Here is a 12,434-nt window from a genome sequence, read left to right on the forward strand (position 1 = left end):
CTCTGTAAGGAGCATGATCTGGCCAACACCTTGATTTTGGCTTAGTGAAACTTATTTCAGACCTCTAATTTTCAGAAGTGTAAGAGAATAAATTTATGTCGTTTTGGACACCAAGTTTGTGGCGATTTGTTATAGCAGCCTTAGGAAAGTAAAACACTCATAAATGAATTATAAGTTTTTCCCATCTGGATGTTGGGAAAAGGCATCTTTCCCTCTAATCCTCTATTCCTTTCAGATGGTTCTTTCTCTGGCCAGAGAGTTTATCCATACGTATATGCTGAACAGAACTCTAATGAGTACTCTTGCACCCTTTGTAGATCTCTAGTGTTCTCTCTCTGCACAGCTCTCTCTGCAATGTTCTGGAAACTCTATCAAGGCATGAATGCTGGGGCACCTCTTTTGTTTCCTGTCTCTCAGGGATTTCTTTCATTTCACTGCCTGATGTCTAGGATCTTGAAAGCTATTATTTCATGTTTGTGTATGCTTTGTTGTTTCAGGCAGGAGGGTTAATCTGGTTCCTATTATTCCATCTTGGTTAAAATTCCGTTAATGTTTATAAACATCTTCCTAATTTTTTTTGGGTTAAAGTTAAATAAATGCACAATGTAATAGAGTACTCTGGAAACCACAGAGTTCATGGTATTCATTAGTCAACAGGTTTTTACCAAGGCATTATTTTTAGGCACTGAAAATACAGAGGTAAATAAAATGCCAATATTGCCCAAAGAAAACATTCTATCACAAGCTCCTTGAACAGAGTTCATTTCTCACTTACCATATCATGAAGGCATATAGCAGATAGTTATCAAGATAAATTGAGTGTACTATTAAGTGACCAGTTCATTTAAACATAAATAGGTAAAGTTGCTGTAGCTGCTATTGATTTTTACTAAAATAATAAAACACTGGATCCAAGGATAGAATAAATTGATTCCAGAAAAGTGATGAAGTTTAGAATTTTGAGTAGTTGAATTAAGACCACATTTCAGATTGAAATGAATTAAGAATATATTCAATTGTCCATATTATTTCTTAATATAGTAACATTTTACTAATGAAAGAAAACACTACAGGAAAATTTTACCTTTCCTATAAAAAGCATAATTTTGATTCAGAAACTTAGGAATCTTTAAAAAAACACATCTACCCAAATGTGAATGGGAATTTAATAATATCAGATATGTAATTTTGTTTTACTCTCAAGATTTATAATGGTATCATTTAAGAGTATGTTTCTAGTATAGTCTACCTTACTGAAATAACACAAACATCTGACACTGAACATATATTCAGTACTAAGCACTGTGCTAATAATAAGCACTTTACGTGTATTGTCTTCTTTAATTTACATCAGACCCTATGACATTAGATATTATTTCTATCCTCATTTTAAAGATAATGAAGCTCAGACACAGAAACTTGTCTAAGGTCACATAATTGTATAACTAGCACGGCTAGGACTTAAATTCAGTCTTCTTGACTCTAAAGCTCATTTTCTAAAAATAAGCCACAAATTCAAATTTATAAACCAGGAAAATAGGGCTAATTAATCGCAAAAACTTTCACTATGAAGTTCCCTTAAATAACTGTTTCCTCTAAATATCAAATATTGATTAATATTTTAGCTCCACTATTTTAAGAGCACTTTTATTTTAAAAGTTGAAGCTAAACCAATTATTTCTAATATATATGCAAGCAAATAAAGCACTCAATATTTAAAAAAGATATAGTTTTGTATTTAAAGAATTTGTAATCTCTCACAAATAGATCAACAAAAATATTCAGAGGAAAACTATCAAATCTTATTTTTTCTTATAATGTGTATACATCCTCATGACTACAGAGTATGAGAAGGAATGACACATTTGCTCTAAAAGAGATACAATTATTTTCACATTAACGTACATCTTTAAAAAGGATTTTTTTGTTTCTGTATAATAGATATTTATTCTATGTGGAGAGTGGGTATAAAATGTATGTAGTATTTTGTATTTCTTTGACATCACTGGAGAGAAAAAATATGGATCGAGGAGATGGAGTCCCTTTTATAACAAGAGTCTGATGAAGACACTTTATCACCAGTCTCAAAACATGTGCTCTCAAACTCTCAAGAAAGGCTTTGAGCTTTCTCATGTAGGCTCATTTGTACACTCCTGTGAGTATAAGGGATGGACAATATAAGGGACCTTAGAAAATATTTCACCTCTGAAGAAATTATAGTAATATTTTTGTTATTTACCTGAAGATTTTCACAGGTCTCTTGACTGTAAGTGAGTCTCTGGATTTCTGTAGGTGAAACAAGATATAATGCTTGTCCATTGTTGGTGAAGCAGAACGTTCTGGCTATCCGCATATTGGTAAGGGGCAAGTAATACACATCCAATAGAGGTCTTAAACTTGGCAAACTTGAGAAAAAAATTAAAAACTTGTTAATAAGACAGGTAGATTTTAGTCTTGAACAAATACTATAGGAGGTAAAAATAGCAGGGAACTTATAAACCTTACGATTTAGTGTAACTGAGTGGGAGATAAAACTGATTTGTTTTCCTCACGTACTTGTTCACTATGAACTGAATGAAAATAAATTCTCAGTGTATAAGACTGTAAACAAATAAAAGCCTTTCTTTCAAACTGAATATAATTTTGCAACATTATGTGTTGAGGGAGGAAATGTTATATTTGTGTTTAAAAAAAAAAAATCTAACTCTTACCTAAAAGTCATAATGTGTCCATTGGCACAGAAGCAGGCAAGGCAGATACTGTTACTCAATGATACAATATCTCCACGAAGAACAAATGAGGTCTCTGTAATGTTTTGCTTATAAGCACAGTTCTGAGTTGGCAGTGAGATTACTTTTGCTTGCTTTTCAGAACATATCACTGCATACTGGTTTTCACTAATTTCCTGAGAAGAGGAGGGAGATACAGAGACAGGTCTTCGTTTTTTCAATTTCTCCTTTTCATCCTTCTCTTCAGGAACATTGTGTTCTTTCCAGGATTCATATGCGGGTGGCATTAAGCAGCCTGTGGAATCCAGGAATGCCATTCTCAGGACTGCCCCTTTTAACCTCAATATAGTACCTAAAATTGTAATTTTAGTAAATAAAACATATTTTAATCCCACAGTAAATATGTTTATTCCAACTCTGACACATACTAGACACTCAAAAATATGTAGAATGTATACTGAACCGAAATTGTACACTGGCTCACTGATAGGATTCAAACTTCAAGCATGATATTTGAATCTGGAAAAAGATATCAATAAGTGCTACCAAATAAATAAGTGCTACTATAATTGCTACCAAACAGATAAACGCTAGGATGTCTGGAACTAGGTCTCATACCTGGCAAGTGCACTACCATTGAGTATGAGAGTAAGCAGATGGCATCTAGAGCTGCATGGTCCAATATGGCAGCCACTAGCCACTTGAAGTGTGGCTGGTCCAAATTGTGGCATGTTGTAAGAGTGAAATACATGCTGGATTTGAAGGCTTAGTACAAGAAAATTCCACAATAATATAAAAATACTGATTACATGCTAAAATGATAGTATTTTGGATAGACTGGGCTAAATGAAATATGTTACTAAAATTAATTTCACTTTTTTTTTTTTACTTTTTTAATATGGCTACTAGAAAATTTAGAATACTATATGTGGCTCACACTGCATTTTTAATGGACAGAACTGATCTACAGGGTCAATGAGAAAAATAGTTTCCACATATTTCTAAACATTACTTCAAAAAAACTATTTACCAGTAAATGTCAAATACACTCAAGACATTGCTTTGGTCAACTTACAGTCTTAAATTAGTAGTTATATTTCTTGATTTACTTTAATTAATGGGACTCCCTTTCCTCCATATCCTTGAATAGGTAAATATGATTTATGCTCATTTCTAAGTAAGCTGAATGATACTATTAATATTAAGGATTTGGAAAGCAATAGAAGGGGGGGTATAGAACCGATTTAGCATTTCAGTTCTTATTTTAGAGGATTTTTTTCATATTTTATTACTTTATACTTATATTTTATAGTTTGCAAAAAATTATCCATATATTATATTCTTTTGTTTCTAAGAGGAAGAGATCCCAGTGTTCTGTCAAAATTTTTCTTAGAAGACAAAATTTTCCTTTCCTCTTCATATTTATATATTTTGTCTATTGCAGAGTGGCCAGATAAAATAAAGGATGCCCACTTAAATCTGAATTTCAGATATACAATCAATACTTATTTTAGTATAAGTGTGTCCCAAATTCTGCATTATTTTTCCAAAGGGAAAGATGGGACATATTTATATTAAAAAATATGTTATCTAAAGTCCAAATTTAACTGGGCATCCTGCAATTTATTTGCTACTTCTGGCGTTAGTCTATTGTCCAGGTTTGGCAAGTAGATAATTTAATTATTTTAAATGGTTTGCTAATTTGAGAATGGTTTATAGTCCATATGAACATATATGAGATATAGTAATCCCAGTACGTGGATTTTCTAAAAATGTACCAATATTTAAATATATGCTTGTCCTATAGTTGGCAGGATTATAGTACGTTTTCCAGCAGAGTAGTGGTAATTGTTGAGTTCTCCTCTTGAAGGAAAAAAAAACAAAAAGAAAAAACAGTTGGGGACAAAATAGACCATTTCAGGCTCTTAGGCATGGAAACCCATCTGCTTGGAAAACACCTCTCTTCTCATCATAGTTCCAATACAGATAATATGATATAAATGTCATTGTTATATTTTAAAATAGACATCCTATTAAAAACAAACCTCAAAGATTCCAACATTGAAAAGAAACCCAAAGGTTCTTTCTTACACATGAAAATTATTTTATATCAAAGTAGATTTACAGCTAATTTGACTTTATAGCAAGTTGGAAAACTCTTAAATATTTTTTAATATAGTTAACAGTAGATTATTTATATTTAATCCCTCTCTCTCATTTTTATTTATTGGAAACATTTTCTTATCACAAACTGTCTGTTGTAGAAAATTTAGAAGCTACAAATCAGTAAAAAGAATAAAAATTACCCAGAATCCTACTATTCAGTGATAATTACTATCAACATTTTGATTTTCATCTTTCTAGTTTTTTTTCCAATACATATACTTGTTTACTAATAAGAAATGAGATTGGTCAAGAAAATCACCATTATGTAACTTTTTCTAACAACTAGGTATGTAGTATATAGTAAATTATTGAGCTGAATGAATAAATCAAACTGTTCCTTTAATGTAAAGGTAGTTCAGAAATGGTAGAACTAGAAATGATAATTACACTTTAATTCTAAATTCTAAGTATTGTTAAAAGGTACTATATAAACAAGAAATACACTAGTGAGCAAAACCATGTTTTTGTTTTTGTTTTTTTCTATCTAGATCAGCATAGATTAGTAACGGAAACCAGAATTCTCAATTATTTCAAGACCTATCAGATTCCACATACATGTGATAAAATTCAATCTCATTTTCAATATAGGAAGACTGTAAATTTTTTCTTCTTAAAATTTTTTTATTAAATCACCTTTTCTAATTCTTCAAAGAAGAAAATTAATGTATTTTAAGACTTCACACTTAGAGATTAAAAATAGCCAAGTATATAATGTTTAAAAATATACTTTTCTGTTTTTTCCCTAAATATGTACCATCCTTTTGCTTATAGAACATACTATTCTGAGGTATCCTAGAATGCAGTAGAACAACACTGTTTTTTTTTTTTTTTCATTTTCTTATGTAGTAATCATTTTAGACATGATCCTAGGATTAAAAAAATATAAAACCTGAATGGCTATGTAAGTAAATGATATTCTGGAATCTTATTCCATGTATTCCTTCAATTAAAAACAAGACTATAACTATCCCCATTTAGACTTAGATTGATTCAAAAATGAAAAGCAAAGGCTTCTATTAAATTATACTAAAGTAAACCTTCAATAGAAGTATAGCACCAGAGCATACATACCACTTGGAGACACAATTACTGGCTGAAGAAGTCTTTGCTCTCCTCCTGGGGGAAGGTTCAGTGCAATGACAAGCACTGTTCCCAATGTAGTACCAACCCACAAACATGGGGAGGGGGCTGAATCTGCCTTTCGAGTAAAAGTTTCACAGAAATGAAGAGCAGAGATTGCTTCTCGGGATTCTTTATCAATGCTGGTTACACTTGAACTCCGTGATCGGCTGAAGGAATTATCTTTTATGTCTGAAACAATTTAAAATGTTGTGAGATTGTTCAAGTTATAAAATATCATGTTTTTTGCTTGGTATAAGTTTTGCCAAATAGTTAATCTGCAAAAAGATAAAATCTACAGCATATTTAATTTTAATTTTCTTTTAATTGAAAAGAAAACAATTTACTTTTATGCTAACAATTTTTTCCTTTGCTTGTATTTGAAACACAGAGGGACAAATCCGCACTTCTCAGAACTGAGCTGGGGTCATCCCAGTGAGTGTTTGGATGTATGATCTCTGTGGTTTTGGTGCAGTTCTCTGTTGGTATCCTGGCTGCTTTTCCAGTCTTAGCCCTTACTACCCTTTCTCATGGTGCTGTTTCTTCCTTTGGTAATATAATTCATGATTAGGTAGAACCAGGAAAGTGGGTATTTTCAATTTTCTACATTAAAAAAAATGCTTTTATAAGTACTCTGATTCTACCTTCAAATTTATTGTATGATGGACTTTTTTCCTTCAAATCTTTCCATATGAAAGCCTTAATCCATAAAAATTTAGCTTTATTTTTTTTTTAAATGAGATTTTAACTGTAACCAACGTTCATCTAAGGCATTTTTCATTAAACTGTAAAACTGGTATCTGGCTCATACTTAACTTGATGCCAGGTATATTCCCTTTACCCGGCTCTGTCTGTAATGACAGGGATACTTGTAAATTATACTAATAAACCCTCTCTTGTCTTCAGCTACCTTCTCTGCGGCCAATCTCAAGCCTGTTTCAAGCCCTGGCCTCTTTTCTCTTGGAATGCATTTCCAAAGGCTTATAAAAATTTTTTCCTATTATGTCTCACTATGCAAAATCAAAATACGTCATTTCCCCAAGGCTCTAAATTATTCTAATGGCACTATTTATATTAATGATACCCCTGTTCTCCTAGGGAAACAATACTTGAGATGAGTCCCAATTTCGGTTCTTCCCTTTCACTTTACTTACATGTCTCTGATGGGATGCCAAGTCCTACGCTATTCTAATGTTTGTTTCCTTCTTTCCAGTACTAATCAATTTCCATTACCCTATGTTCAGGACTTTATCACCATTCATCTAGACTACAATTCCCAAGAGATCTCCCCACCTTCACTCTGTCACTGTTCTATCACAACTCAATTAAATTTTACAAGGTACAGTTTTAATTCTATCACCTCTATCTTAAAAATCTGCAACGGTTCCTCTTATACTCTTACTCAGGTTTTTAAGACTCCACGAAATATCTTAAACCTACCCTCCCAGCCCTATCTGCCAGAGTGCTGCCCTGCTTCAGTTCACTGTGGGAAATAAACCGAGCCATTCAATGTTCTCCAAACATACCTGGAGCTTACCTACTTTTTTGCTTGTGATTTTCTTTCTGATTCGTGCCCTTGCCTTTTCTCTACCTATCTAGATGGTGTTTATTCTCCATCTCAAGTACTGTCATCCTCATGAAGTTTATCCTGATTCCTAAAACCATACACAGTTTTTCTCTTTTGAATCTTGATAGCTTTTTATCTCCCCCCTGGCATGAATAGTACATTTGTTCTGTAGTTATTTCTGACTTGTCTTAGGCCTTGTTCTAATGTGACTGTAAATTTCTTGAGAACAAGGGCTCTCTCCTTTTGATGCCCTGCAGAATTTGGCATAGTGCCTTGCATATGAAGGTATTCAACATATACTTGCTGAAGACAGACCTACAGTTCGAAGTATCTAAAGCAATGTGTTTCTGCTACACCACTGGGATATATTAAAATTTCCAGTAGCTTCTGCTGTTCACATCTAATAAGTCATTCCTCAAATCACATGTTTCCAATGTTATTGTGAAAGAAATGACTTCATAATGTTGTGAAAAATGAAAAACACGCTCAAGTCTTCTAAGTTGTATTTTACTGAATAAAAAAGGTATAACTGAATCCTACTTACACCCCCCAAAAGCTTCTTGTAATCAAATTTAGATTCATAGGTTAAAAAAAAATTCTCCCAAACAATAATTATATACAACATAATTTTGATTATAGTTAGCCTCTGAAAACAATAAAGCCACTAGTTATGACAACAGCATGGGTTATTTCTAACTATAGTTTCTAAAAATGCTTTTCTTTTGCCTGAGATTGTGCTTCCTGTTACAGATTATGACACAGTAGAGAAGAACTACTTAATGTAAATAAAACAACTTTCTATAAGCAATAGCTCATTACTGGATGAGTTTGTAATATGATATTGATTCCAAATGTTAACTCTTTATGTTCCCAAAGTTATTTTAGTAAAAAACCAGAAATTTAAAATTTATTTTCCAATGATAAAAATATTTGTTACTTTGATAAGACATACACACAAAAAGATGAACAGACATATTCATCTATATTATCAGTTGTGACCTAGTGATAAAAATGAAAATCAGTGATACAAGAAAATTTAATATTATAAATTTCAATATAAATTAAGCTGTATGAAAACCTTTACTGTTACCTATTAAAATTACAATAGGTGATTCACAACAATCTATACTTCAAATGTTAATTCACAGGCCAAGTAAACATTATTTTAATTTAATAGAGTAATTTAACTATATAAAATTCATAAACTACAACTGTGTTTTTATTATATGACTTCTCTATAAAAATTAGATTACCAGAGAAACTCCTATGGCTAGATCAATATGGGAAAATGAACTGAATCAAAATCAACTCTGAACTTAGAGAATTAGGTTGCTTATTTTACCTGTGTAGAACTGTTTGAAACAAGTTAGAATCTTCAGCAGTTCATGCATTGTAACTACCACTGACTGCTCTTAAGTTAGATGTTGTGGGTCTTTGTGGCTTAAATTTTAGAAATTGGGCAAGCTTAACAAATGGAATAGAAATTTTCATTTTCATTTTAGTAATAAGAGCAGAAATGAAGTAGCTACCACTAAGTAGGGCCTACCATGTGCTTCATACCATCATAAACTTTACATTTATCATTTTATTGAATCTATATAATAACCCTGAAAAGTATTATTATCACAATTTAACAAATAATAAAGTAGAGGCTCAGACAGGTTAAATGACTGAGAAAGCTAGTTAATGGAAGAGTTTGGATTTGTGCCCATGTTCAAGTCTAAAACATCTGTTAGGCAACTCCAGATAAACATGGGATTAGTCATATCACCAATATCATACGAGTGGAGTGTTTTAGTTATTACTGAGCATTAAAGTTCAGTCTTTAGATTTAAAAAAAAACAGAACTGGAACATGTGGTCTTTCTGGCCGATCTAAACTCAGAAAAACATTGTCATTAATGCCTCCATCCAGCTCTAGTGATACAACCAAGTCATAAAATCATTGCTTTCCTGTTATTCTCTGTATGCCTAGAACACTCCACCTGTGTATATCACACTCTCCCGACACACAGAGCCTTATGCAACAAAATTTTATATCCCCCAATCAAAACATAATGCCAAGAGGTAAATTTGGTCAGGGTAAAAATTAGGACAAAATACTTACTCACATAAAGATACATAACAGTTTGATATTTTGCCTCCTGTTCTTGACACTTGAAAAGTGACATCAGCAGTCTAACAATATCGCCCATGATTCCTGAGTTGTGGGCCATGGAATCTAGGGTGAAGCTATGGTGAAAGTACAATGTTGCATAATTCCCCTATAAACAAAAGTGAATTCTATTCACAGAAGCTTCCACAGCTGCAGGAAAGTCCAACAGCTCAGCTACTTTAGCAACATTTGGCAGTTTGAGCCTATGGATAATAGTTGTTTTTCCCCGTTGACTCTCTGGCCAATGTAAAAGAATTACCAGCTAAGAATCTCTACCAAAAAAATAGTTCAGTAGCACAATGACTTAAGGGGAAATTATTGGGCAACATGGGTATTGTTTCAACATATATATTAATCAAAGTTATAATTAGCTTAGGGCATTGAGATACACGGGCACACAAGTAAAAGATAAACTGAATAAAGATGATCTATAAAAGCACACAGCACACATTTTGATTAAATTACTTAAATAATTCATAAGTGTGAATATTCTTTTAAAAAGTAATTGACATCCTATTTTTACTAATTTAAAAAGTACTTCTACATGTGTTTTCTCATCAGATTTTTAGGTACTAAAAGACACAAAACCATTTTAAGTAGTAGTAGTCAGTGTTACTGAAATCATGGGCATCTTTGAGAGTCTGATGAAAACTCTGGATCCTCTTGTTGGGGAAAAAAAATGCCTAGGGGTAGCCTCAGATACATGTGGGTTCAAATGGCATCTTTCATTTTTATAGTGAAGGGAACTATGCTCTTCTCAAAACATATGTTATTCAACATTCTAGAATTTATTTCTGGTTCCCTTAACACCAGGGGTATTACAGGGTTCTACTAAACTGTTTTTCCTATGTTCAGGAATGGAACCTTTCACTGATGACAGTGGAAGATATTATGCCTACTCACTCATAGTAACATGCTATCAGTATAACTGAGATAAAACTATGATTTGGAAATGCTAAAAATCAGTAAGGTGAAATGGACCAATACCTAAGTCTGTATTATGCATAAGAAGATAGTCAAGGAATCTAGAGAATTAACAGTGAGAAGATGAGGTGGGTGAGCAAATACAAAGGAGAAAATCTAGTTGTTTCTAAGACAAACATGGGTGAAATCATCCGTATGCAGTCATACTTCTTATCCACTTAAAGGCAATAGAAATTCTAAAATTAAAATGGAAATCCTGCTTTATATTTACTATATGGAATCTTATTTTTGTCTTTATTGAAATGTCATTTGTCCCTATCCTGGGATACCAGGGAGCTGTTTTGGAGCTGGATATAAAGCAGAAGGAATGTGTGAATATATTCACTCTGCTTTCCTAATGGATAGGTTGCATAGAAAGTGATACAGAAAAGATATATTTCCCACCTTATTATCATCAAAAAGTAATAATGATTCTTGATATGAGATTCACTGTAATACAGAAAACTAGTCATTTATTTTGAAAATATTAAATTCTCATAAAATAAGTTTATAAATAATAAAGTTCAAAATAAGTTTTCAGACGGTTAATAGAAATTAATCTAAAATCACACATATTTTAATCTTAACACTAAATTTTGTTTAGATATAAAGTATGACAGGGCTGAGGAAATATATTATTTTGATTTGCTTAAATTTATATTATAATTATCCTTTACAATTTACAGATAGCATCCTGAAGGCTATTAATCCTTAAACACTTAGTCATTTTAAACTTGATTTTCAATGAAAATCTAGTCTATGGTCATTTTAAATCTCCTGATTTCCTTGTCTTCCCATTAAAGAGAGTTTAACTACTATGTATTTTCATTTATTTATTTTACTTACCTAAGTCAGGCTTTAGGTCAGTAGGCAAGCTTAACTTCCTTGACATTTTTGCTGAAAAATAAAATGCATTTTTAAAGTTCTGAAGAATATCTGATTCATGCTTATTCATACCAACTGCTCTTCAAGATAGGAGTGAATATTTTTCTTACTAAGTCTAGATGCTAAGATAATTAAGATATGATTAATAATGTTATGGGTGGAAAGTAAATCTTATTTTCAACTTTTTAAAACGTTTGTACTTACTTGACTGTAACATCTTTGAGTGCTTGAAGCTCTCACTTCAAGGAAGCCTTTTAAATTCTAACTGTTAATTATTTCTTAGGCTCACAGGAAAGGGCTAGGCTTTTCTAAGGAAGCAAAGTCATTTCTCAGAAAGAAGGTGTTGCAGATAAGGACAATAGAGGCATAAGACTGAATTTGGGTATGTGATACAATAAAATCTTTCCAGCTCCTCGTCTTCACAGGTATTAGGCTCATTCTTTTTTAAGTTAATCTCTTGAATATAGGACATCCTATATCTACAATCAAATTGAAGTATTTGATTACATCACAAAAATATTTGGCTCATCCATTTCTTCATATATGTCAACAACTCAATTTACATTTTAGTAAAAAACAAAAAAAGTCATGCTCAGTCTAAAATTAGGGTATTTACAAAAATATAAACTACAGATATTTCTATTTTGGATTAGAATAATACAAAAGCCTATGTAAAAACCTACTGAAATTCACTTTCCATCCTGAAAATCAGTTATTGTCTAAATCTAGGAAGTGATTTAAAGTTAGGAGGTGTTTAACAACATCTATCATGTTAGTGGCAGTGCATGCGTAACAGAATAGTGCTTCCTATGTGAAATTTTGAAAAAGCATTTGTTTGTTAATACATGAAT

General features: G+C 32.1%; 1 protein-coding gene across 4 annotated transcripts in view; it reads right to left on the minus strand.

The window, feature by feature from the left end:
• STXBP5 (syntaxin binding protein 5) overlaps positions 1 to 12,434 on the minus strand; it is a 167,646-nt gene that overhangs the window by 22,723 nt on the left and 132,489 nt on the right. For all 4 annotated transcript variants that reach the window (XM_036871184.1, XM_036871186.1, XM_036871185.1 and 1 more), the window contains 4 exons: positions 11,545 to 11,595; positions 5,967 to 6,206; positions 2,712 to 3,081; positions 2,240 to 2,405 (listed from right to left, as the gene is read on the minus strand). In XM_036871184.1, coding sequence (XP_036727079.1) covers positions 2,240 to 2,405; positions 2,712 to 3,081; positions 5,967 to 6,206; positions 11,545 to 11,595 — 827 coding nt within the window. The remainder of the gene's footprint in view (positions 1 to 2,239; positions 2,406 to 2,711; positions 3,082 to 5,966; positions 6,207 to 11,544; positions 11,596 to 12,434) is intronic.

The sequence above is a fragment of the Balaenoptera musculus genome, chromosome 12, assembly GCF_009873245.2.
Source record: "Balaenoptera musculus isolate JJ_BM4_2016_0621 chromosome 12, mBalMus1.pri.v3, whole genome shotgun sequence".
Classification (NCBI taxonomy): domain Eukaryota; kingdom Metazoa; phylum Chordata; class Mammalia; order Artiodactyla; family Balaenopteridae; genus Balaenoptera; species Balaenoptera musculus.